This window comes from Apodemus sylvaticus, chromosome 10 (genome assembly GCF_947179515.1).
Source record: "Apodemus sylvaticus chromosome 10, mApoSyl1.1, whole genome shotgun sequence".
In the NCBI taxonomy this organism is placed as follows: domain Eukaryota; kingdom Metazoa; phylum Chordata; class Mammalia; order Rodentia; family Muridae; genus Apodemus; species Apodemus sylvaticus.
Window position 1 is genome coordinate 26,105,990 of NC_067481.1, and position 26,591 is coordinate 26,132,580.

The window sequence follows — 26,591 nt, forward strand, 5'->3', positions numbered from 1 at the left end:
TCCTAAAAACAACTAACCACCCAATCAGGAAAGTACTGGTGAATTCTAGGTTTTCTCACTGTCCCCCACTCACTTTCCATGTGTCCATCATGATAGGGCCTCTGGGAAGGACAGAGTTAGCTACCTCCAGTTTTGTCCTAGGAGAGGTCTCCACCCAGCAGGATAGTCAGCCCCACCTCCCCACCAAACCCCTGCACCCTAATGCACCTGAGTCACTGAACCCGGGCGGAGTCCTTGGCTACACAGCAAAGCAAGCCAAACTGGAAACTGGCCTGGGAACAGAATGTATGGGCTAAACAGGTCTTATGCAGATGTAAGTGTATGCAGAGTCATGCTTGAACTCCACATCTATTTCCTGATCATCTCACAGAAGCCCCGGTCCTTCCACTGCAGCTTGGTCCCTTAGGGCAGCTATGAGGAAGGATGGGGCGCAGTGGTAGAGACTGCCTCTGATGTGGGAGGCCCTGGGCTTGATCCCTATCCCCGAAACAAACACAGGAATGGGAGAAGGGAGCCCTTCAGATGAGCCAGGCACAGTCCAGGCAGAGCAAGCGAGGCAAAGTTTGGCTGGGCAGCGGGGAAGAGACCAGATTTCCATCAGGGCCTTTAGGGTGTTCACCACGACAAAGGAAAGGCCTACCTAAGAAGAAAAGGAACTCCTTAGGGGGAAAAAAACCCTATGTGTTTAGGGACTGTGACACCTTTCCTTGAGAGAAAAGACTAGGGAAGCAAAGGAGGTGGGGAAAGGCATCAAAGACAAGTAAGAGTGTGGAGGATGTGTGTGTGTGTGTGTGTGTGTGTTGGGATGGTATATGGGCATACATACATGTGCACACGGAGGGAGAGCAGGACATACATTGGGTCCTACTCTGTTGCTGTGTCTCACAGACCTGGAGCTAGGTTGGCAGCCAGTGTACTCCAGCCATCCCCCAGTCTCAGCCTCACAAGTGTCACAGAGGCTGAACCTCAGCTTTTCACGTGAACTCAAGCCTCTTGGGTTTGAGCAGCAAGTGACATCTTCCCAGCCCCGAGTGAAAGACGAATAGTGTCTGATGTCTGGGGTTTCAAAAACTAACCAGAGAGAGGTAGACTGGTAATTTCAAATTACTACAGTCTGAGCATTTGGCTCGTGTGTGTGTGTGTGTGTGTGTGTGTGCGTGTGCGTGTGTGTCAGGCCGGCCTCAAACTCAGAAATCCACCTGCCTCTGCCTCCCTGGTGCTGGGATTAAAGTCATGTGCCACCACCACCCAGCTTGGCTCTTTTTTTTTTTTTTTTTTTTTTTTTAGATCACGTTATCTCAGCAACCTTTCCTTCAAAGTGACAGGGAGAAAAGAAGGAAAAGAAAGATAGACAAGGCAAAGAGAAAATGTAATGAGAGCTGAGGTATAGCTCGATGATACACTTCATGTTTTAGTGTCCGGGATTTGGTCCTCAGCACTACAAAAGGTCCAAATAAGACCCCAGCTGGGATGTGTGCGTGTGTCTTCTCTACCTGAGATCAATGTCTCTCAAATGTTGATTTGGGAAGCTTTGTTACATGCTCTTATACTTTAGTTTACCGGATGTAAAACATTTTTTCTCACTGTGGGTTAAAGCAACAAGACAAAACAAAACCCCAGGAAGGGTACCACTCTGAGGCGGAGGTGTGAGTGCTTTGGCTTCAACTGTAGTCTAAGGGTCCACTGCAGGTGAGGTGTGGGTTTCCTGCCCACGGAGGTCTCAAGCCGGCGTGAATTCCCTCTGCATGCTAAGCACAGCCTGCCTAAATTAGTCGTTCACAGAGGGCCTGGAAGAGGATAAACCTACCTGGTATGTCTGTCAAGCACCTCATACGGGAGGAAATGAGGCAGAGACCAAGCAGGGGCGGCAGGACTCCAGCATGCAATTCTGCCCACCGGAGGCGCAGGTTAAAATGCAGATTCTAGGCAAATGTGACATAGGGGCGACCTTAGGAATCTGCTTTTGATAAAGGCTCAGACATCCCTGTCTGGAGCCGTGTGGATCAGCGAAGCTCTGCGAAACTGGCAAAGATTAACAGGGGCTTGAGATGACATAATGACAATTCCCTTTAGGAAGTGCCAGGTAACCCAACTCCCACCAGGTCATCGACTCTCCCTCCACCGGCGACAGTATGCGAGGAGTTGAGGTGAAGACGATGCGCTCACTGGGCGCCAGGCACCGCGTATCCGACAGCTACACTAGAGCCTCGCCACGCCAGACAGTATTGAGAGGTGTATAAGCTCTTTATGGAGTATTTCACATAACACTTCTGATTGGCTTTAGGGCAGATCTATCACTCATCTGCTGGGTTAGAGGTGGGTGGAAGGTCAATTATGACCAATACAGAAACACTTCTCAGCTAAGCCCCTCCTCATCCAGCTTCCTGTTGCTGTCCATCAACTTCCTAGCAGGCGGGACTTTGCCTCCCGCCAGTTGGCTAAAGGATACGTCGTTCATTCCTCAGTTGATTTCCGGTTGGTGACTACTACCGTCTATCAGTGACACTTCATAGCTCTATTGGCCAGACCAACGTCACTCTAGATGCTTCCCAATGATTGGTTGAAAATGCTGTCGGTCCCCAATGTACCGAGCGGTTATTGGTGAAAGCTGCCGTCGCTCGGGCGGTGGCGGGCTCCGGGATTGGCGGGTGCTAGGCGGGCGGTGTCAGGCTCTCGGTGGCGGCGGAGGCGGCGGAGGCCAGGGAGGAAGATGTCGTAATGAGCGGTGGGTCCTGGCGTCTGCCGGCGGCGTCTTCCCGGCCCTCAAGGGTCGGGAAGACGGGCAGAGGCCTCGGGGAGGGGAAGCCGGAACCCGGGGTGCCCCCCTGGGACTGGGACTGGCACCGGGGCCCGGCTACGGGAGGGGCGGGGGAGGAAGGATTCCCGCCCGGAGGAGGAGCGCGGCTGGCCGGCCGGGCGGAGGCACCCGGAAGGGGGCGTTAGACTCCCCGCCCCTCGGAGCCCCGGGCGGGAGGGCGGCGCTTCCGGGGCTGGCAGGCGGCGCGGGCAGCGGGGCGAGCCTGGTACCCCCTTCACCCCCTTGGTTTTGGTGGCGCCGGGCCTCCGGCCTGCGCCCGAGTTTGCTCCACGCAGGCGGCTGACGCTCCCTCGGGCTCGTCCTGTGGGCAGCCAAGGCTTGAGACCCAGGCGGTGCCGGTCAGATGGACCCTGCTGGTCTGAGCTGCAGCCTGCTGGCGGGGCCCCCGCAGTCCCAGACGGTGTCAGGACTGGAGGGAACTCCCTAGGCAGATGACTGCTGGGCGGAAAAACAGACTTTTAATGTTTATAGCTGGACCCTTGAGCCTGCGGCTAGATATCTGCAAGCTCTTGGAATTTTAGAAGTTTGAGAACTTGTTGACAGAGCTCCCAGGACTATGGCCCGATGCCCCTTGCGGGGGGTGGGGCAAAAATGCACTGGGATTCCAAGAAAGGGTAGGCGCTATCGCTCCTAAGAGATGACCTAAGAAATAAAATAGATGCTCGCCTTCCTCCTCCATCCGCATTGCTGGCTTAATGGCGTTCAGCACCCTCTCTTCCTTCTTAGGTTTCTTTCCCAGTGCCTTTCTAATTTTAGTAGAAAAGGAAGTGTCTTCTGCTCTGGGCAATGGAGAAACTTGGCCTCACTACATTGCTTGGTTTTGATGCTATTAGTCTGTCATGTTTAATCGTTTCATAATTCACTTGATCCAGGGGGACTCTATTTGGTTTTTCTCCTGAACTTTCCCCATTTTTAGATTACTGGATCATTACATAAAAGTTCGGGCATGTGGGGACCTGTCAAAGAGAAGAGAAACAGACTATAGCCAGTGGTCTGTGAGCCACGAACTGGCCCAAGGTCCCCTTTATACAGATTTCATTGCAGAAAGGCGATAACAATTTCGGTGTGTACTGGCAGGAACGGACCACAGCTGTTTTATGCTATGCCCTAGAAAGTCCTGGGCATTATAGAGGACAACGCCCTAAGTTGACCCCCACCCTCTGCGCTGATGATGAAGGTTGAATCTAGACTGCCACAAATCTACAGCTAAGCGGAGAGCTATCTTGGATGGGATTTTCAGGGCTAGAAAGGTTAGGGTGAGCCCGCCCACAGTGTACTCAGAGCCCAGACCACAGTAGCATTTTCCATTATTGACACAAAGAAGTCCATTGTCTGTAGTGATGAATGTAACTGCAGTGTCTTGTTTTCTTTTAAATTCTTAAGGACAATGAATGAATAGAGCAGATCTCAGAACCTACCTGTGGGGCTTATGTCAGTGCTGCAGTGGCTTCTTATTTAGGTGGTAGGGTGTCGGAAGTTGGTCTTGCTATGCCGCCCTGGCTGGTGTATGTTTGTCCTGTAATCTCTGTAGGCCTTGAACTTGAGATCCTTACGCCTCAGCCTCTGCGGCCCCCCACCCCCCAAGTGCTGAGGTTACAGGTGTGTCCAAATGTGCTTGGTTTCTAGTGGCCAGACAGACATCAATACCAGTAACATGAATTATCTTTGGCCGAAGTGGTAAATGAGCTGTCTAACTCTAGTCCTTCTACTTGTTGGTTGTCCAGAGACCAACAGCCATAGGGAAAAATAAGCTGCTCTAACATCCTGAGCTAGGCTACTAAAGACACAGGCGCTTTGCCAAAGAAAACTAACTAGAATTTGTCCATAACTGGATCTTTCCCTGGGCACCAGCTGCTCTGAGGAGAAGAGTTTGACATCCCTGCTGATACCTCATAGATGGCCTCTACTTAGGTTTGATTTAAACTTTGGGCCAGGATCGCTGGGAAGGCCCAGTGGTAAAGACACTTGCTGCCAAGTCTGATTATCTGAGTTCAATCCTTGTGTCCCACCTGGAAGGAAACAACTTCAACACTGTTGTGCACAAAGACACACATACACACACCGAGGGAGGGAGGGAGGGTGGGAGGGAGAGAGAGAGAGAGAGAGAGTGTGTGCAAAACCGATACATGTATTAAAAAATATCAAAGACATTGGGCCTGTGCAGGCCTGTCAAAGAGAAGAGAAACAGTAAAAAGATGGTATGGCAGATGTCTGCGTAAAAAGATGGTATGGCAGATGTCTGCGTAAAAAGCCCTTGCCTTTCCAGCAGGTAGGGAAGTTAGTATTTTGGTCTTGAATATCTTAGTTCTTCTGGTGGTCAAGTGTTTTGGAGAAGTTATAATCTCTTGCACCAAGCAGTGACGAGTCTGACCATCAATGGATATGTGGCAATCTCCAAGCTCTCTTTAAGCAAGTGTTGCCCAACTGTGGCCCTTAGAAGGACTTTTAAAGTTTCTTGCAGTCAGCTAGTAGACTCTAACCGTTTTCTAGACCCCGAGTACTCCTATTTCTGTAGAAATGGGACTTTTTTTTAAAATTTCCTTCGGTTCATCTCTTCTTTGTTTTATCTACACTCAGACTGGAAGCTTTGCTTGTAGATACTGATAATATTTGTCATTTGGATCAAGTGGATAATGGCCACAGAGAGGAAGGGGCAGAGAGACCTTGCTGTGCGGGTTGTGTGGAGTGCTGTGAGCACCTCTGGGCTGACAGCAGTATGTGGCCTTATTTTAACCCTTGTGGGCTGTGAACTTGGAGTAATCTGTTAGAAGAAGGTCATATTCGTCCTTATATGTTTATTGGGTGGCATGTCTGGACTGCCCTTCTGTTTGATTTAAAGAGTTTGTGAACTTCTTCCCAGGATGTTCTAAGTCAGGAACCCAGGCTGGGGATGGCTGACACACCTAATCCTAATATTCAAGGTTAAGGCAGGAAGATTGAGAGTTTGGGTCCACCCTACGTTACTTAGTGAGTTGCAGGCTAGCCCTAGTCTCAACAAATATAAGGAAATTATACCCACAGGGTAGGCCAAATAAATGGTTCTGCTGAGAAAGGCGGTGTCACCCAGACTGTTGGTGCTCCTGTGTACTGCTGTGAATGCTCAGGCACGGCCCATCTCCCTCCTGTAGTTCTTTCTTCTTCCCTCCACAGCCAGCTCTCACATCTTTGTTTCTAAAATGTAGTTGCATTTCTGTCTCCCAGGGAGCGTTCTTCCTGACCAACTGATGTTTTCATGAGTGGCTTTCTTAAAGGCCCCAGGGCAGAAGGGCCACAGTTCTTCTGGAGCCCAGGGGTAAGGTAAAAGTGTTTGAAAGTATGGAACAAGCCAGGCGAAGCAAGAATGAGGCTCAGGGGTCATTTTTTGAGGAGACACTCCCTGCTTATCAATGGTGGATTTGTTCCAGTTGACAAATGGTGAAGTCGAAAACTTTTTCTATTGCTTCATGGGACCCTGAAGGTAAAAACACAGCACAGGAGCAAGCTCAGAATCGGTACCAGCAGCCAGATCTCTCAGTATGTTTCTGGAATGCTCTCTGTTACTGGCACAGGCATTACTGTGCCTTTCCTCAGGGTGCACTCCGGGCTGGCGTGCTCTAAGATGAGCCGTTGCTCAGTACAGGGGTTTCGGATGGGCAAAATATTCCATCTTGCTGCTTCTCTGTGTGCCCCAGAGGGAGCTCCTGGCAGTGTTGAGATGTCAAGCCTGTCACATCACTATACAAGCTTGCTCAGAACACAGCCGTTGGAGTCGAGTGATGGGTATCTCATCCCTTAGCTACCTCTGTTTCAGCATCAAGAGTGCTTGCTGAGACCAGCCCGCAGCTGCTACCTTACAGTGCAGAGGTTTGCTTGGGTGGCCAAGGCTAAGACCTTTGAGACGGCAGTTTCCCTGTGTGGAGATTTAGGCCCTTCAGGGGCCCTTCACGTCAGCCACAGGGCAGAACTGGGAGGAATTAGCAGTCACTACACATTTCCAAATGTCTTTCTAGAACTTCTTGTTGGGGTTGTCACCTCTCCTGTGGGATTTGGTAAAAATCACAAAGTGGCTCTTGAGACTGGGAATGGGGATTAGGAAATAGCTAGTAGGATTAGAAGTGAAATAGTTCTGCCTCTGGTTTATGTTTAATTGGAGATTGGAGGGAAAAAAAAAACCAACAAAAAACAACAGACAGAGACACTGCCCAGGTTTTAGAAGAGTAAGTGGCAAGCCAGCCTTCCTCTTCTCTCCAGGGAAATGACGTTACTGCTCATCTCAGGAGCTGATCCTAGCCTGGGGGAGCTCAGAGTGACTCACGAAGACATTGCCTAAGCAAAAAACGGCAGCATGTTTGTGTATAAGGAGATTCTTGGGGGTGACTCCCGCTTTTCTCTACAACAGAATTCTGAGTTTCAGTATTCTTTTTTTTTTTTTTTAATTTTTTTTTTATGTGTATGAGTAAACTGTAGCTGTCTTCAGATACACCAGAAGAGGGCATTGAATCCCTTCACAGATGGTTGTTCTTAATTGGAAAGGCTTAGCATGGTTTCCTGGGTTTGCTTCCATCATGCTGAAGAGTTCCCAGCATCCCGTTGCCCCCACATCGATGCCCTGTGACCCAGGCTACAAGCAAACTAGGAGTGACAGCAGTCATGCTTGGAAGAAAATAATTCGGGATTAGACAGACTGAGTGTTCACATTTAGACGCTCTCATGGTCTGACCTAATGTCCCCCATGTGTGTGCTAACTGGAAATGGTAGAAGTGTAGCCTGGAGCTGTAGTGCCGACTGTGGGGTTGGCATGCTTACACTGAGGTGTCTGCCCTGCTACAGCTCACGCAGGCTCGGCCACACTTACGGATTGGGTACTGGGGATGGGACTGGGCTTGGTGCACAGTAGGAAAGCCAGCCAGCAATTGCGCTGCATCCCAGCCCTCCTTGGCTTCTAAACTCCAGTTAGCATCGTTCCTTCTTCATTCCTTCAGGATTCATTTATTCACAAATTTATTAAGCACATATAGAAAGCTCCAACCAACCATGTGCTAAGTTCAAGTGGTACATGAGTGAGGAAAAGAGAAACCCTTGCCTTTAGGAAATTTGCATTCTTAATAAGACAGTAATTAAGTAACTAATGAGTACTTGCTGGGAAGTGGTAAGTGCTAAGGATAAAAATAGGGAGGGAGGGAAATGTGTGGGAGAGGCAGTTAGCTACACAGGGCGTTCAGGGGCGCGGTGAGATGGGGACTCCACGGAAGCCTGAAAGTGCTGTCTAGAGTGAGTGGAGGAGGCTGGACCCATGCAGATGTGGGAGCAACAGAAGGACCTGGCATGAGAGCCCAGGAACTTTGGGGAGGACAGGAATTCATGTCACATAGATAGGCCTGTGTGTGATGGTTGGAGCTTCGGCTGTTTGATGGGCTGCTCCTGACGACCTCTGAACAGAGTAGTGATGTGGCTTCATTTGTGTTTGATGTGTTGAGACCAGACTGACAGATCAGTGGCCTTCTCAGCTGCCCAGGCAGAGACATGGATTTAGGCGATGGTGTCAGGGTGAAAGCCTCATGTTTGGAATGTGTTTGAAGTTAGAGCTTAAAGAGTGTTTGCTCCCACATGTGGAAAAAAACAAAAACCAAAGGTAATTCCAAGGCCTTTGGGCGAGCAGCTGGATGGATGGGGTTGGCACTCACTGCAGGATGGAGTTGGCACTCACTGCAGGATGGGGTTGGCATTCACTGCAATGGGGAATGTTGGAGAAGTGTGGAGTTAGGTGCTATCAGAAACATGGTTCAGGGCTGCTTACATTCAAGATGCCTGCTACTGTGTTCAAGTGAGGATGTCAGCCACAGGCAGGAGGTAGTCGAGATGGAAACTCAAGAGTTATCATTATATAGTTTCTGTGTAGCATTGGTTTTAAAAGCCATGATTGGGAGTTGGTGAAATCACCAAAAAATAGGTAAGATGTAAAATATAGGTCCTGAAGTGGAGTCTGGGGCTTAGAATTTAACTGCTTAGAATTTGAAAAGAGCCGGACAGTGGTGGCACACGCCTGTAATCCCAGCACTCTGGGAGGCAGAGGCAGGTGGATTTCTGAGTTCGAGGCCAGCCTGGTCTACAGAGTGAGTTCCAGGACAGCCAGGGCTACACAGAGAAACCCTGTCTCGAGAAAAAAAAAAAAGAATTTGAAAAGAGAGGAAGAACCATCAGAGAAAGATGAGGGCTCAGGTCTAGGAGTTAGCAGGTGGATTCAGTAGCCTGAGGTCTGGCGGCATTTGCAGTTTTGGTCGGATGAATGAGGTGGTGCAGCCTGATTGGAGCCAAGTTCAAGACTGATTGTCGAGAGTAATTAGGAACAGCATGTACAGAGCCTTCCAGGCCTGGGATAAAACTGTTTCTTGCATAATTTTTTTGTTTGTTGTTTTTTTTCAAGAAAGGGTTTCATTGTGTAGCTTTAGCTGTCCTGGACTCGCTTTGTAGGCCAGGCTAGCCTTGAACTCACAGAAATCTGCCTGCCTCTGCCTCTTGAGTGCTGGTATTAAAGGTGTGTACCACCACATCCAGCTTCCTTAGATAAATGTATAGGGAATTGAGAAGACTGGAAGTCAAACATGCATTTTAATATACCTAACCTTCCAAATATTACAGCAGATGTTCCGTTGGTTTAAAAACTAGGTGTAGTGATGTACATCTGTAGTCACAGCGCTCCAGAGGTGGAGGCTGCAGGATCAGGAGTGCAAAGTCATCCTTGGGTCCACAGTGAACCGAGGCCAGCTTGAGCTCTATGACACCCTGTCTCAAAACCAAAGACTACTGAGAGCCAGACAAAGCCATTTACCAAGAAGTATTTTATAACAAAATGTATATCACGGAACTTACTGAATAAACGTAGAAAACATAATTGTGAGTATGCTCTCATGTACATTGAAATGTTAAGTTGGAAGCCTGCTAGTTAGCTCAGTGCTTCGAGGTGTTAGCCTGTCATGTCAGGCTGAGTCTGACAACATGGGTTCAATCCCAGCACCCACATGGAGGAAGGAGAGAAACAACTTCCAGAAGTTGTCCTCTGACCTCCACATGTTGACCATGGCATATGTGTAGCCGTACACAAATATGCACACATGTACATACAAATAAAATATATTTAAGATGTAAAAAAAAAAAAAAAAGTTGACCCATAGGAGGAAGGAGTCGACTTGGTGACTGAGAGGTTAGGAATCAGGTCAGAAAGGAAGGATAACTTCTTGATAAGTCCTGGGTCATGGCTGAGTGGTGGGGCCAGGCCTGGGATGGAGAGGATATCTGTTCTTTCCTTTTGCCTGTGGCATTAGCAGCCTCTGTTGAGAGTTTTGCAATGAAAAGCGTGTACGTCATCTTCCTGGGTGTGATTGCTGGGTGTTCAGTTTTCAGGACAGTTTGGAGTCTGCCCCAGGCCAGCTTGCTCCCTCCGCCCTCCATCCCGGCTGATTCATTCACCAGTTTCCCTGGAGTCCGGTTCTGTTCTTTAAAACCAGCCGAGGCTCGCTTTTCCCTCTCCAGCTCTGAATTCTTCCAGGCTAGGCGACAGGGAAAGCCTGGCCTTAGAGACCGCTTTACTGGCTTCTGGCCCAGCCAGACTGACCAAAATAGCCACCAGAAGGACTGTTTGTGCAGAGTGAAATTCCTGTTGGGGAAATACCATAGTGGAGGGCTAAGGAAGCCATAGCTGGGAAGGCTTTTAAAAAACCCAACCCAGTAGCCTAGGGTCTAAGTGTGGACTTTGAGCCCTGTTCCATCCTAGGACAGCCTGATAACCAGGGCTCGGGGTCCTTCCTATTATGTTCTCCCAACCCAATCTGCCAGAGAAAGCCCACCCCTCCAGCATAGAGCCATCTTTGCCCCATGCTCTGAGGTGAGGCCAGCATTGCCAAGGGTGCTACAGGAGGGTGCTCTGGCACCCAACAAGGTCATCTGCCTCTGCCGAGTAAGTGAGAAACAACAATCCCTCTAGGGATTATAAATGGCCAAAGGGAGAGTGCTGGCTTCCGGCTCCCAGGAGAGAGAATGGCCGACTAGGAGGGTGGAGGCCGGGCCTCGTCCCTCTAAGCTTATCAGAGCTTCTGCACACCACAGGAGAGGAGTAGTCGGGAGAGGCTGGAAGGGTTCTGGGGTTTACAAAAACAGGTTTCCAAAAGTGAATTGACTGGATAAAGGGAAGTAGGCCCAAGGCTGAAAGCTGTCCTGGAGGCTGTTGTGTGTGTGTGTGTGCGTGGGGGGAGAGTTCTGCCTGAACTGAGAGGTTATTAAAGCAATGCCCATGCCTTGGATTAATGAATAGAAAGGAGAGAGACTTGAACCAAGAATGATGAGGACCCAGTGACCTACCAGGAGGGTGATGCTCGGGGTCCTGCTGAGACGGCAACTACATATTCCAAAGACTCTGTATTCTATCCCCTCTCCCAGAACCATACCAGGTTTGGTATCAGCAGTTCAGTGAAGACCAACACAGCTTAGTCAAAGAGCTGGTCCTTAGGCCTGATCTACACTGTAATGGGTGCTGGGTGCTAGCAAAAGTCCAGACTTCATCTCAGTCCAGAAAGGACCCCCAAGGATCCGATATACCTTTTACAGAATGACTGTCGATAAATTTTGCTAGGGAGGAACATGAAAACTGGCTTAAAGGCGCAAGCATCAGCTGAACTGACCGAAGAGCCCTAAGCCAGGGAAGGTAACAGAGATAAGCTCCTGGGATCCAAGGGAGGGCTGTGGAGGCTGGGGAGGGGAAAGAACAAACAGGTCAGGAGGGAATGCTCTGGGTTGGGAGTGTCTGGCTGACCCAGTGAAGGGCCACAGAGGGCTGGGCTGAACACAGCCCTGGGAGCGAGCCCGCGGAAGCTGTCTGAAGCCACATGAACAGACACAGTCCCCCAAGGAAAGAGGTCTTGGGTGAGAAGTGACATTTGTTGAAGAATGTAGTATTTCAGTGACGGAGTGAGTTTGGAGGGGGCGGCAGCCACGAGAGAGGTCGGGTGACCTGGTAGAAGCAGCCCGCTGACCGGAGGGAGGTGTGGAGGGGCAGCACTGTGAGGCAGGAGAAGGCTGTGCTGGAGGGCAAGAGATGGATGCTCTGAAGTCTGGGAACTAGGTGCTTTTCTCTCTGTTTTGGGTTCTGTGCAGTCCCTGTTACCTGATACTCCTTCCTCCTCTCTGCCTTGTTCAACACCCTCTGGACTTTTCCTTAGAGCTGTGATGTGCTGCTCATTATTGCTAGTATCAAAGATCATTTCAAGCTTCAGCCTAGACATTTAGGGAAGTTTTAGCTGAAATAAATGAATAAGATCCAGATTCTATAACTGAGAGACATGCACTTTTTTCTTTTAAGAATATTTGGTAAGTGTGTGTGATATGGCTCAGCGGATAAGGTGATTGCTGCCAAACTTGATAACCAGGGTTCAGTCCCTGGAGAACCCACGTGGGGGAAAGAACTGATTGCAAATTGTTCTGTAATTTTCATATGTGTTCAAACACACACAAAATAAATAATGTAAAAAAGGAGAAATATGTAGTAATCCTTATTACCTATATTGCTAAATTGTAGGTTTCAGCGACCACATACTGTGGTACTGTGAAAAAATGGTGTAGCATTTGCTATGCATGTGTGAGGCCCTGGGTCCAACCTCTAGCACAGAAAGAAGAATATGTAGCATAGTGGAAGTGGTGTGAAGCAATTACAGAATTATATCTGAGCCCCTCTGCGGCTCTATTCCACTCTGCAGTGCTTTCAATAGTGTGGCGGGAGAGTCAGTCATGACTTACATCAACATTACACATCCTAAACACAGGGTTCCAGAGGGAGTGAGGCTGCTCGGAGAATCTGCGGGTCTGGGTCTGCCTCTCCTTAACCACATCCACTCCCACACACCAGCCAGAAGTGCTCCTCTCTTTCCTTCTCGTTCTCTTCCCAAAATAGAATTCTGCAGTGGCAGGGAAATATTTCCCCCATTCGATTGCCTGGGGGCCACACAAAGCTCTCAGTAACAGTAGAAGATGCCCATAGTGGTTTTAGACTAAAGTATTTCCCCAGCCTGTTGGGGAGGAAAATGAAACTAAAATGAGGTGTGCAGCCAGGAGCAGCAGCCCACAGCCTCAGTAGTAGGCTCTGTTTTCGCCTCTGACCCAGTGGCTCTCAACCGTCCTACCACTGGGACCAGCTGATACAGTTCCTCATGGTGAAGTGACTACCAACCACAAAATTATTTTGTTGCCACATCATAACTATAATTTTGCTATTATGAACTGTAGTATGCAGACTATCTGATATGTGCCTTCTATGAAAGGGCCAGTTGACACCCCTTCAAATGGGTCATGACCCACAAGTTGACACCCCTTCAAATGGGTCATGACCCACAAGTTGACACCCCTTCAAATGGGTCATGACCCACAAGTTGAGACCCATGGCTTTAACTCTGGAGCTCGACCAGCTTTCCAAACTGATTGATCCAGGGCTGCCGAGGGAGAGAGAAACAGTTAGGAAGTGCTGGCCTGTCTCTGTTCCACTTCCCTTTACTATGCCCACTGCATGTCTCTGTGTTTTGTAATACAGGAAGGACATCATTCACTGAGTTTTGATTAGTAAACTTGAATCCTTGAGACCCTCCTAGGAACCTTTGTGGGTTTTTGTTTTGTTTTGTTTTTAAAGATGTATTTATTTTATTGTATGTGAGAACACTGTAGCTGTCTTCAGACACACCAGAAGAGGGCATCAGATCTAATTACAGTTGTGAGCCACCATGTGGGTGCTGGGGTTTGAACTCAGGACCACTGGAAGAGCAGTCAGTGCTCTTAACTGCTGAGCCATCTCTCCAGTCCCAACTTTTGTGTTTTTATCAGCACAACTTGGTCTGAAAATTTTTAGTTAGTTTGTTTTGTTTTACTTTGCTAAGCATGTAACCAAGAACCTTGCACATGCTAGGCATGGTCTCTCCCACCCGATACACACCCTTGTACCTCAGAAGGATAAACATTTGGAAGAAAATTTAGTCCAGCTTTTTGCCCCACCTCTATCCCATCTCCAACAGAATATACATCTTGTCTCTGGTTAAACAATTTTAGAGAAAGGGAAACATCACCCCCGGAAGCAGCTGGTTCTCTTTCAAAGGTATCTTTGAGTTAAACAGAAACCTGGCTTCTTCAACAGCCACCCAGGTGGCTTGGTTTTGTCCTTTGAACTTACATACAGAGCACGGTCAGAAGTGTTAAAGTCTCTCACTGGAAATATCCCTGAGAATGGGGCCAAGACTCCAAAGATAGCCCAGTGTGGGAAATAATATATGGGCAATATTATTTTTCTTGTCTTATAATTGATTTTTTTTTTTAGCTTTTTTAAAAAATAGTTTTGTTAGCCAAACATGGTGGTACATGCCATGTACATGCCTTAAATTCCAGCAGTCGGAGGCAAAGGCTAGACCGGTGTGATACTCAGTAAGTAATTAATTAAAATAAAATTACAGTTACCATAAGGAAAACATGTCAGTCAAAAGACCCAAGATGCCTGTGGCCCAGTCTGAGTTGGAGATACCTTGGCTCATACCCACTAACCCTCAGCCCCAAATTATATGATCACCCTGCCTTCATTTCCTCCTCCTTGTTCACAAAAATACTACAAGCATTTCAAGTGTCAGTTGAAACAAAATGCATGGTACATGTTTTTTACCGATGAGTACATCTAGAACCTTTAAAAGCAACTGGCCGTGCACATAGGACTGGTTTTTGCAATTGCATGCTGTTATCTGTAGTGTTCCTTCATAACTGCAATGATTTTGCAGAGATCTGGGTCTGTAATTTCTTCAGAGATCTGGGTCTGTAACATCCTAGGATCTACGTGTCCACTTAGCACAGAGCTGTCCTGTGGTCTCACAGCTGGCAGCATCTGCAGGACACCCCTGTTCTGCAGCATCTCGCGGGCTTGGCCCTGCTGATCACTGAAGGCACTGTGTTGCTTCCTGGCCAGCCAGCCTGCCTGTTTCTTCTTTACCTTTTCTTTTCTTTTCTTAAGGACCTGAAAAACCATGAATGGTTGTGTTTCTACCTGAGCTCTGTCCTCACTAGTCATGGGCTCTGTTTCTGAGCTTTTGTCCCTGAGTCTCCCAAGCAGTCTCCCCCATCTTTCTGTTTCCTGGAATTTGCTTTCCTAATGTCTGGGATACCGGCCTGACTTCCCAGTTGCTTTGCCTTAATGATTTATGACTCTCATGGCAGAGTCATCATCCAGAGCTCTTAGGACTTCGTTCGTTTTTCCATTGTTTTTTTTTTTTTTTTTTTTTTTTTGGAAATGGGCTCAGTGTGTAGCCTGAGCTGGCCTGGAACTCACTCTGTAGACCAGGCTGGCTTCAAATTCCTAGAGATCCACTTTCCTGTGCCTCCCCTGTGCTGAGATTAAAGGTCTGCACCACCACATCCAGCCTCTTGTTTGCCTTTTACTTGTTTAAACTTTTATGTATGTTTTTTTTTCCCTGCATGTATGCTTTACACCATTTGCATATGTGCAGCATGTCCTCAAGGCCAGAAGAGGTCATATCCCTTGGAACTGGAGTTACAGAGGATTGTGATCACCATGTGGGTGCTGGGCATTGAACGGGGTCTTCTAAAATGGGTCTAACCACTGAACCATCTCTCCAGCTCCCAATATTGTCAACCTTTTAAATCAAACTTAAGTGCAAGGCAGAATTTCCTTTATTAAAAATAAGTGGCTGAGCCTGGTGGCACACACCTGTAATCCCAGCCCTTGAGAGGCTAACGAATGAGTCCCAGGCCAACCCGGGATATGGTACAAGATCCCTGTCTCAAAGTAAAAATAAAGTTTAAAAATTATAAGAGTGATTCTTTGATACCCACCAGAGATTGGCTCCAGGAGCTCCTGGAGATACCAGGATACCATAGATGCCCAAGACTTTTCTATAAGCTTACCTGTAAGCTGCACATTTGCTGTATCCCTTAAGTCATCTGCAGATTATGTAGCACCAACATTATTTTATACATGGTTGAATCTGTGGCTACAGAGCCTGTGGGTATGGATGTCAGCTCTCCAGTTGTGGGAAAATGAGAAAATGCAGTAAAATGAGAAAAATTCTGCCAGCTATTACTATATATACACAAAAATGGAATTCATGCATTGTTGTTTTCTTTGGGCGGGGGGCTTTTTTATTTGGTTGGTTTTTTTGGTTTTTCGAGACAGGGTTTCTCTGTGTAGCCTTCTTTGTAGACCAGGCTGGCCTCAAACTCAGAAATCCACCTGCCTCTGCCTCCCAAGTGCTGGGATTAAAGGTGTGTGCCACCACTGCCTGGCCCATGATTCTTTGTTATGTGTAGTTGTCTGCTCTACTGAGCCTATGACCTAAAGGTCATATCAGTTGTCCTGGGTAGAGGTGTAATCCACTTAAAGCACTGCTTCTTAGCTTTCCTTACAGGGAACCCTTTAATGCAGTCTCTTATGTTGTGATGACCCCCCAAACACTAAATCGTTTTTTTTTTTGCCACTTCATCACTGTATTTTGCTACTGTTATGAAGTGCAATGTAAATACTTTTGGAGAGAGAGGCTGGCCAAGTGGGTCATGACCCCATAGGTTGAGAACTGCTGACTTAAAGGAATTCCCATCTTCTGGTTCTTGGAGGTCCTTGTGTGTCTGTGTGAAGGTTGAGCAGACAGCCTTTAGAATAGAACAGGCATGTCCTGCTGCTCAGGAATGCGGGCCTAGCCTTTCTTCACTTCCAGACTGGTTTGCATCCAGCTTCAGCTGGATTGAGGTGGTAGCTTGCCTTAGCACTAGACTTGGCTAGAAGCTCTGCCTCAGTGAAGCGATTCAGACTTAGAGGGCCACCAGTGTCCACCAGAGGGCACTCTGGACCCACCACAGTCCTGACACAGGACTCTCCCAGTTCTCCCAGTCTTAGATAGCTGTGGGGGACAACTGAAGGCAGGCCTGGCCTGAGCAGACTAGTATAAGCAAGGGAAAAGGTTACCCGACAAGCCCGGGGCTGGGATGCTGGAGCGGGACCTTGCAGGAAAAGCTCTTAACCTGTTGGAAAAGCAGCAACAGAGGCAAAGAAAAAAAAAAAGAAGAAGAAAAAGGGGGGCCCTGGGGTTCTCCTGAGGTGTTCTTCATATTGCTCTATCTTTCTCCTGGCAGATCCACAGATGAGCATGGCCGCCACTGCTGCTGTCAGTCCCAGTGACTACCTGCAGCCCGCTACCGCGACGACCCAGGCAAGTGCACAGTGCGCGTGGAGGCTGGGGCCATGGCTGGTAATCACGTCCTTGCTGCACACACGAGTACCTGAGTTCAACTCCAAGTCCCCGTGTCAGAAGCTGAGCTGGCCTTGGCAGTGCACACCTGTAACCTAACACTAGACAGGCAGATGGGAATCCACTGAGGTCCACTGGCCAACTAGTCTTGCCCAGTCAGTGAGTTTCAGATTCAGTAAGAAACCCTGTGTCAACAGTTAAGGTAAAGGAGGTGGAGAGATGCTCAGTGCTTTAAGAACACGGGCTGCTTTTCCGGAGGACCCAGGCTGGATGCGGCAGCTCATACTCCAGTATCAAGTGACGCCCTCTCTGGCCTCCGAAAGCATCAAGTACAAGTACTTGAGTGATACACAGATATATGTGTAGGCAAAGCACCCACATAATCAAATAATAACAATTTAATAAACAAGGTAGAGTCAAAGAGTGAGAACTTAACACTAGGCTTTAGCCTCCGCATACCCTGACTCCACATGTACACAACACACACTCCAGAGCAAAAGCAGAAACTCCTTATGGAGAGCGAGTTCATGTCATCTTTCCTCCCATCACCTCTCCTCTCCCTCCTTGTGCTGAGTTGATAGAATTCCCTCTGATACCTGGGTGTGTTATCCCTGCTAACACTAGGCCAGTAAGGCCAGCGGGATAACAGCCTGTGATGTTGGTCTGTGTTCAGGGCTGTCTCTGGGACGAGGTGGGGTTCACCCTGAGTTCCTTCACTTCATGGAGAAATCAGCAGGAGCCACTATAGGGCGTACGTGTGTGCATGTGTATGCACGTGCACACATGTGCGTGTGATAGCTTGCCACGGGGTGGGGAAGAACTCATAGGGTTGGGGAGCTGCTGAGAGGAGAGGACCTTAAGAGCAGAGTGTCTAACTAGTCGGCCCATCTCACTCCTTTCTTCTGCTGATTTTTACAGGACTCCCAGCCATCTCCCTTGGCCCTGCTTGCTGCAACATGTAGTAAAATTGGTCCCCCAGCTGTTGAAGCTGCAGTGACACCTCCTGCTCCCCCGCAGCCTACCCCAAGGAAACTGGTCCCTATCAAACCCGCTCCTCTCCCTCTCAGTCCCTGCAAGAATAGCTTTAGCATCTTGTCATCTAAAGGGAATATACTTCAGATTCAGGGCTCCCAGCTGAGTGCCTCCTACCCTGGAGGGCAGTTTGTGTTTGCGATCCAGAACCCCACCCTGATCAACAAAGGGAGCAGATCCAATGCAAGCATCCAGTACCAAGTCCCTCAGATCCAAGGGAGCAGTTCCCAGACCATCCAGGTGCAGCCGGGTCTCACCAACCAGATCCAGATCATCCCAGGCACCAACCAAGCCATCATCACCCCATCGACATCCGGCCATAAGCCTGTCCCCATCAAGCCAGCTCCTGTCCAGAAGTCCAGTACGACTACCACCCCTGTGCAGAGCGGGGCCAACGTGGTGAAGCTGACAGGTGGAGGTGGCAACATGACGCTCACCCTGCCGCTCAACAACCTGGTAAACACCAGCGATATTGGGGCCCCTGCTCAGCTCCTCACCGAGAGCCCTCCCACCCCACTGTCTAAGACTAACAAAAAAGCTAGGAAGAAGAGCCTTCCTGTGTCACAGCCGTCAGTAGCTGTGGCTGAGCAGGTGGAGACGGTGCTGATAGAGACCACGGCAGACAACATCATCCAGGCAGGGAACAACCTGCTGATCGTCCAGAGCCCCGGTGGGGGCCAGCCAGCTGTGGTCCAGCAAGTCCAGGTGGTGCCACCCAAGGCTGAGCAGCAGCAAGTGGTCCAGATCCCCCAGCAGGCACTGCGAGTGGTGCAGGCTGCCTCTGCCACCCTCCCCACCGTTCCCCAGAAGCCCTCCCAGAACTTTCAGATCCAGACAACTGAACCAACGCCAACCCAGGTACCATAGTCCCTCTGCCCGCCTCCCTCTCCTCTGCTCACCCTTTTGACTTGCTTTTGAAACCGAGGCAGATCATCTCCAGATCCGATGGGAAGCTGGAGTCACCATCATGTGGGGTGGGCAGGAAATGGCTTCTGCCCTGGGGTCTCTTCAGGTCTCAAGCCAAGTAGTCCAGACCTGTAGAAATCAGATGGAACAGGGATATCTGGTCTGTTTTCTTCTTTCCTTATGGGGTAGCTCTGGGGGCATAACGGGTAGATGTGTATACTTTCATAATAAAGTATTTTTCACGTAAGATTACATATAACAGCAAGAATGAGAGTTCAATCCAGAACCATAGAATCTGGTGTAAAGAAAGAAAGTTCAAGAAGGAAAAATGCTGGCCACTGCTAAAGACAAGAACAGTAACAGGTGTTGTTTTCCATTTGAGCCATGGTCTCCCTGTGTGACCCAAGTGGGCCTTTACCACACTGCCCAGCTCAAACTGGCTTGGGAATCCTCCTGCCCCAGCCTCAGTGCTGGGATTACAAGTGTGCGCTATATCCTTGCTTCTTTGCCCCTCCACTTATCCTCCCCGAGAGATGGTTTTCCGTCTGCTTCCTTCGTTGTGTGTGTATATGTGGGCATGTGAGTGTGTTTCCGCCTCTAGTGTAGATTCCTCCTAAGGGAGGAAACATTCATTTTCCTGGGCCTGCCATATTCCACTCAACATGATGAACTCTGGTTTCTGGGAGTGCACTTGTGGCTGCTTTTGCTTCTGCTGCTGTCAAGTCAGCTGGCCGTTCTGCCAGCTGTTCAACTCTGTCTTTTCAGCTGCCACATGGCTGGCCACCTTGCTGCTTTTGTAGCCTGTCCTGCCAGCTCCTCAGCTGCTTCTGTCACTTTGCAATTTCTGCTTCCTTCCTTCTTTTGTTTGTTTCTTCTTCCTTCCTTCCTTTTTTTTTTTTTTTTTAGACCAGGCTGGTCTCAGACACAGAGATCTGCCTGCCTCTGCCTCCTGAGGACTGCGGTTAAAAGCATGTGCCACCCCCACCCAGCTGCTGCCCTGTTCCCGGCTCAGCCCACTGTAAGAGCAGATAAGAACAGACAGAACCCAGTGTGGCTCAAGACAGACAGGGCAGTAAAGGCCTCCAGCAGCCCTGGGTCAAACTGCTCCCTTCCTGATGTCCCTGCTGACTGACAGGGAAATGACCATGAATGAGAAAGAGCGCCCAAAATGGGCCTTTAAAAGTTGGGTCAGGTGCAGTGGCGCACTCCTGTGTCCATGCATTCGGGGGGCTGAGGCAGGGCTGACATGCGTGTCCCCAGGCCCAGTGATTTTAGCAGACATGAGCAGTGCTCAACAGGGTGCTGGAGAGATGGGTCATGGTGGAGAGACCGGCTGCTTTTTCCAGAGGCTCCAGGTCTGATTCCCAGCACTCACGCAGCTCTCCACCAGCTGTAGCTCCACTCGCAGAGGCTTCAGTGACCTCCTGTGGTCTCCATCTGCACCAGTCATGGTGCAGACGTGTAGTAAACAGACGTGTAGCAAAGCACCCACACGGTATGGTGGTAATGAAACCAGGCAGTGCTTCACGTCCACACAGCCGGAGGTTAAGGGACATCAGGGTGTCAGAGGCTAGCAGGAGAGAAGACAGAAGGGGCAGGTTCTCTCCTTCCTGCCCCCCAGTTACTCAGCTAGCCATTTACTACCTCAGAACGAACGAGTACAACATGGTAAGATTTTAAAATGGGATACATACTACACAAGTGGGAAGAGATAGGAGGCCTCTGTGTGTGAAGGGATGGCAAGTTGGTCTTCAGTATCCAGGGACTGAAAATAACCCCAATTAAAATCACAGTTTTACAAAGGAGTTTTTTAACTCCCTGGATCATTTAAGCATAAACTGCCACCACGATCCTCCCACTTCCAAATGCTTTCATTCTCCCACACAGGCCCAGTCCCTGTACACACTGCAGCCTTCAAGCCTGAAACTCACTAGAGAACTGCTGGTGTCCAGCGGGAGGCACCACTCAGGGTTCACCTTAGGCTTTGGTTAGTAATTCCAGCGCTGCCCAAGGACTCTGACCGCCTTACATTGCAGTTGCCACATCTCTCTGGTCAGATCTCACTTAGAATTCCTCACACCTCCACTTCCACAGAGCAGGGAGTTAAACCAGGGCTCCCTGGGTCCTAGGCACTTAAGTGTTCTATAGGGAACTACATTCCTGGCCCCACTTCCTCTCTGATGGGACAATCATGACCTTTCTGCTTTTGAAGGCCACAGGCTAGTTGTTTTGTAGAAATGTCCTTGAGTTTGTTTATGTGAGTGGCTTGCATTTGTTATCCCAGAGCTTAGACGGAGAGGTGAGAGGCAGAGACAGGAGGACCAGCTGCTGTGTGAGCCAGCCAGCCTAGCATATGCACAGTGAACACGAGGCCCTCTCTCACACGAAGGCAAGGACTCACACCCAGGGTGGTCCTGTGACTTCCACAGGTGTGCTGTGGCACACATGTACCCATACTCTCACACATACACATATACACATGACATAAAATTTACTTTTTTTCCTCCTTGTATTTCATTAGTATTTTGAAGAGAGACATTTTGGGATAAGATAAAAATCATGTTCCTCTTATTTTTTTTTAGATTATATATATAAGTGGTTTGCTTGCATGTATATGTATGTGTATATGCCTGTGAGCATAGCGTGTGAGCATGCCTTGTTCCTGAGAAGGTCAGAAGAGAGAATTGGATCCCCTAGAACTGGAGTTACGGATGGGTGTAAGGCACTGTGTGGATGCTGGGTAATCTGGGTCCTCTGGAAGAGCAGCCAATCCTCATAACCCAACCCGGGCCCAGCTCTCCAGCCCCTGTCTTTTAAAGATAGTTTGCTGTAGTTAAGCTGCCCCCCCCCCCTTTACTCTGCAGCCCATGCTGGTGGTATGCTTTTTTATTTCTTCCAGTGTTGAAATTTAGCAATTGATATTTTCCCATGCTAAGCAGATTAAAAGTTTGGTTGCAGGTCAGTTACCGGGTCACACCAGTTTAGTGCAGGGCACCATTGGCCCTGTTAGACATCAGTGCACAGGTGTGCTCTTGGGCTGGGCAAGATGACAGAGGTGTCCCAGTTCTCCCTTGGACAAGGAAGGTCATGCTGCCATCTGTCTTAGGGCACTCTCTTTTCTCTGGCCCCTCAGGTTTATATCCGTACGCCTTCTGGTGAGGTACAGACAGTCCTTGTCCAGGACAGCCCCCCAGCAACAGCCGCACCCACATCGACCGTCACCTGTAGCAGCCCTGCACTCCGAGCTCCCCATCTGAGTGGCACCAACAAAAAGCATTCGGCTGCCATTCTCCGAAAAGAGCGGCCCCTGCCAAAGATTGCACCTGCTGGGAGCATCATCAGCCTGAACGCGGCGCAGCTGGCAGCAGCTGCGCAGGCCATGCAGACCATCAACATCAATGGTGTCCAAGTCCAGGGCGTGCCTGTCACCATCACCAACACTGGCGGTGAGGGCAAGTCTGAGGCCAAGAGGGCACTGGCAGCAGGGTGCTGTGTTCAGCATATGGGAATCCTGAGCCAGGCCCCTGGGATTTCCAGCATCCGCCATGAAGATGCTGTGCAGCCAAGTTGTTGCCCAGCACCGGCCTGGTCCCTCCAGCCTCGGGCATGTCATGCACATCTGTCTTCACACTTGGTCCGTACAGTAGTCACATGACCGCATGATAACTGCAGATGTTGAATAATGATGGAGAACATAGATGTGTCCAAGTAATAACAAACTCACAGCAATTTGGCTGGTCCCTTGCCCAGGTCAGGTGACTAGGGGCCATACCATGTCACTGAAGCCAAGGCGGCTTTCGCAGGCCAGGGGTGGTGTGTTCCAAGACAGGGTTCTCTGTGTAGTCCTGGCTGTCCTGGAACTCGCTGTAGACTAGACCAGTATCTGCCTCCTGAGCGCTGTGATTAAAGGCAATGTGCTACCGCCGTCCAGCTAGGGAAGGCTGCTGTTGACAGTGGGAGGCAGGGAAGGTGTCCTGGGCAGCAGGACAGCTCGTGCTGTACAAGAGCTGGGATGATACGTGCTGGGAGCGCAGCCCTGAGAAAGGGAGAGGGACTTGGGGGATGGCTCCGTGCCGAGCAACACTGGCTGCTCTTCCAAAGCCCGTGTCTTAATTCCTAGCACCCACACGGCGGCTCACAACAGACTCTAGCTAGTGCCCTAGGATCTAATGCCCTTTCCTGGCATGTAGACAGCACACAGACAAAACAGCCATATACATAAAATACATAAACCTTTAAAAAAATAAAAAAAAAGCAACAGAAGGAGAGAACTGAAGCTGCCCAGCGAAGCAGGCTGCATCTGCCCCGGGAGTCACGGCCTTCCTCACCCCTAAGGAAAGTCTAGCATTTTACGCATTTGGTTTGTCTACTTTTAGGAGACACAAAGAGAGAGGAAAAGGAAACTGAGTGATTTCCCCAAAGCCCATGAACAAAAATTCTTCATCAAGTTTCCTGCTGGCAGGGGTAGAATCTCGGGAGGCCTCTGGCCCTCACTGCCATTAGGTGCCACAATTCTTTCTTAACCCTAGAAAGAGAGAAGGGCTAGCCTGGGCTTCCTTTCCTGAACCATGCCTTTCTTTCTTCACAGGGCAGCAACAGCTTACAGTGCAGAACGTGTCCGGAAACAATCTGACCATCAGTGGGCTGAGCCCCACCCAGATCCAGCTGCAGATGGAACAGGCCCTAGCTGGAGAGGCCCAGCCTGGGGAAAAACGGAGGCGCATGGCCTGCACGTGTCCCAACTGCAAGGATGGGGAGAAAAGGTACTATGCATGCGTGTGATGTGGGCCAGACCCATACCCACACCCCTTTTCCACAGGTTACTCTGGACAAGGCTTGACCTGACCTTCCTTTCTCCTACTTCCTCCCCCCACTCTGAACCCAACCCCTCAGGTCTGGGGAGCAGGGCAAGAAGAAGCACGTGTGCCACATCCCGGACTGTGGAAAGACTTTCCGGAAGACATCCTTGCTTCGGGCCCATGTCCGCCTGCACACCGGCGAGCGACCCTTTGTCTGCAACTGGTTCTTCTGTGGAAAGAGATTCACACGGAGCGATGAGCTCCAGCGGCACGCTCGAACCCACACAGGTGCGTTCACCATGCCCTTTGTGCACCATCACCCTGCCTGTTGGGGCCTTCTACACTGTCTACACTACCCAGACCCCAAAACAAAAACAAACCCACGCAGCGAAGTATGCCAAATGCTATGTCTAGCATTTCAAAGAAGTTAGTCCCAGTAAGGCCTTGGAGGGTTACCTCAGGGACGTCCACTTCGCTGAGGCTTGGACAATGGCTAGAGGCGGGCAAGCTGATTCCTACCCTGGGCTCTCAAGGCCACACACTTTTTAAATGCTGGTGATGCGCCAGTTTGTTTTCGGACTTAAGGTCCTTCTGACTCACCAAGCTGGCCTCTCCTCTCGGGTTCGGAGAGGGAGCGCTAACGAGATTGAACTGCGCGCTCCAGGCTGCCCTTGCAGCAGTCCTGCCTCAGACTGCAGCTGTTGGGGTTCCAGGTGTGCGTCACCACGCCCAGCTCTTTATAGGCAACAGTTTGCTGTGTAGCCTAGGTTTACCTTAAACTCATGGCACGTCTCCTGTCTCCTGAGTGCTGAGATTACAGGCCTGCTCCCTGGCAGCCTAGGGCTGCTATGAAGGCTGCTATCGCTTCTCTGTGCTTTAACACACACTATAGAAGGCCACACTTGAGAAGGTGCCTTAAAGTTGTCCTAGGCATGCCCAGTGGTCCGCAGGGCACACTGGCAAATGTCACTGTAGTGAATGATGCCCTGCTGAGCAGACACTGGAGGTGGGGACATGCCTCAGCTCCTGGTGAGGCTCACCCCTTCAGAGGCAGAAGCATAAACACACCCTGATGCGGGGTGGGTCACTGTGGTCCAGACCCGGGGGTGCTCAGGACTGAGATGTCTCCTGTAAGGAGGAAGATGTTGATTAGAGTTCGTGGGACACAGTCCAGAATGAAGCAGGTCCACAGAGGCTCGAGGGCAAGCAGCCTGGGCAAGGACGCAGAACAGGCTGGGGCAAGATAGGTTAGACGGGGCAGCTGGGGCAGAGAGGTAGACAACAGGAGGGACTGTCAGCAGAGTGCAGAGACAAGGCCAAGTGGGCTTTTCCAGGGGCTCTCCCATCCTGGGGCTTCTCCTTTCTGGAGCCGGGGTAGTGATGCTGCGTGCCTTCTTTGGTAACAGTTATTTCTTCTTCCCAGGGGACAAGCGCTTTGAGTGTGCCCAATGTCAGAAGCGCTTCATGAGGAGTGACCACCTCACCAAGCATTACAAGACCCACCTAGGCACGAAGGGCTTGTAAGGCCAACTGAGGCAGGAGGCCCTGAAGATGGAACCCCCTCCCCATCTGATTGGCCCTGGGTCCATGATGGACGGGTGCCCACGATTGCCTGGGCAGCCCTCGCCCCACTCCTGTTCTGTGGCTGTGTCCCCACAGGGAGGGACTCTATTCCTGTGTTCTCCTCCTTCCAAAGGCTCTGCCCTTCTCACCATGAGCTCCTGGCTTGCCCAGGCTATGGACACTGGCTATGCCCAACGAGACGTTCTAACCCAGGACGCGTGGGGACCCTTATTTCCAAAGGAAAAACATACATTTCACTCCGTCGAGGAGCAAAGTGAGCCCCTATCCCCACCCCATCCCCTTCCTCAGCACTGCCGGAGTCCCATCGTGCCATGCCCCCCTTTCCCCTTGTCCCCCCAATTAACTCCTCCTGGGCCGCGGGGGACACCTTGGGGCCCTGTACCCAGCCTCCCACGATAGATAACCCCCTCCGGGAAGGTGGGAGGCTGCGTCCACTCCACTGCCCAGCCCCGCAGCGGCTCTCCTCCAGACATTCCAACTTCCTACGACAGGTCAGATGCCGAGGACCCGCCCTCTTTCCTACGGAGAACGTTGCCTTATACTCAACTTCAGATGATGAACACTGTGCGCGTGTGCTTTAAAGACAGTTTATTTAACTGCTCCCTTCCTGTTCCTTTCTTGGCTAGTCACCTCCCCCTCACCTGCGTTCAGTTTAGGGTTTTGAGGGCAATGCCGAGCATAGGAGGGTCTTTTTTTTTTCTTTTTTTTTTTTTTTTGGTATTTGTTTTTTTTCCCACTTTAACAATTCTTTTCTAAATGACACATTTCAACTCAAATCTGGACTCACATGAAACCACCTTCCATGCTGACCCCCCCATGCCCTCATCGCCCCGCCTGCCCAAGCTCCAGTGTGTACAGTGTATATTGTATAATAGACGATTGTGTCTACGACATGTTTTAAAAAACATATTGCTTGTTATTTTTGAGGCTTTTAAATTAAACAGAAATCCAACTTTATTTTTCGTTGTAACTGCTTGAGGATGTTTTATTAATTAAGTGAAGATTTGTTATCCTTTATTAACAATGTATTTTGTTGGTCTGTACTGGGCTGACAAAAGGTTTCTTGCTAATAAATTTAGTTGCCCGAGGCAAAGTCTGCGTTTGGCAGTTGGGCTTCCTTTGTCTGTTATGTCAGAGGTCTTACAGAAGGACTCCTGAGACGGGAGCTGTGGACTCAATTTACCCTCCTGGTCCTGGTCC

General features: G+C 49.8%; 1 protein-coding gene and 1 long non-coding RNA gene across 5 annotated transcripts in view; one reads left to right on the forward strand and one right to left on the reverse strand.

Moving 5' to 3' along the window:
- Positions 1–2,625: 2,625 nt before the first annotated feature.
- On the forward strand, positions 2,626–26,348 carry Sp2 (Sp2 transcription factor). Its single transcript, XM_052194561.1, has 7 exons — positions 2,626–2,725; positions 16,955–17,031; positions 17,989–18,960; positions 22,142–22,454; positions 23,597–23,771; positions 23,902–24,095; positions 25,231–26,348. Exons 1-7 carry the CDS (start codon positions 2,719–2,721, stop codon positions 25,329–25,331), a joined length of 1,839 nt encoding a protein of 612 aa, XP_052050521.1. The 5' UTR covers positions 2,626–2,718; the 3' UTR covers positions 25,332–26,348.
- Positions 9,945–26,591, reverse strand: part of LOC127693588 (uncharacterized) — a 28,064-nt gene continuing 11,417 nt past the window's right edge. For 3 of the 4 annotated variants that reach the window (XR_007979719.1, XR_007979721.1, XR_007979718.1), the window contains exons 4-5: positions 19,002–19,137; positions 9,945–10,451 (exon numbers count right to left, since the gene is read on the reverse strand). This is a non-coding gene — a long non-coding RNA (uncharacterized LOC127693588). The remainder of the gene's footprint in view (positions 10,452–19,001; positions 19,138–26,591) is intronic. The other variant, XR_007979720.1, reaches the window with a different exon arrangement.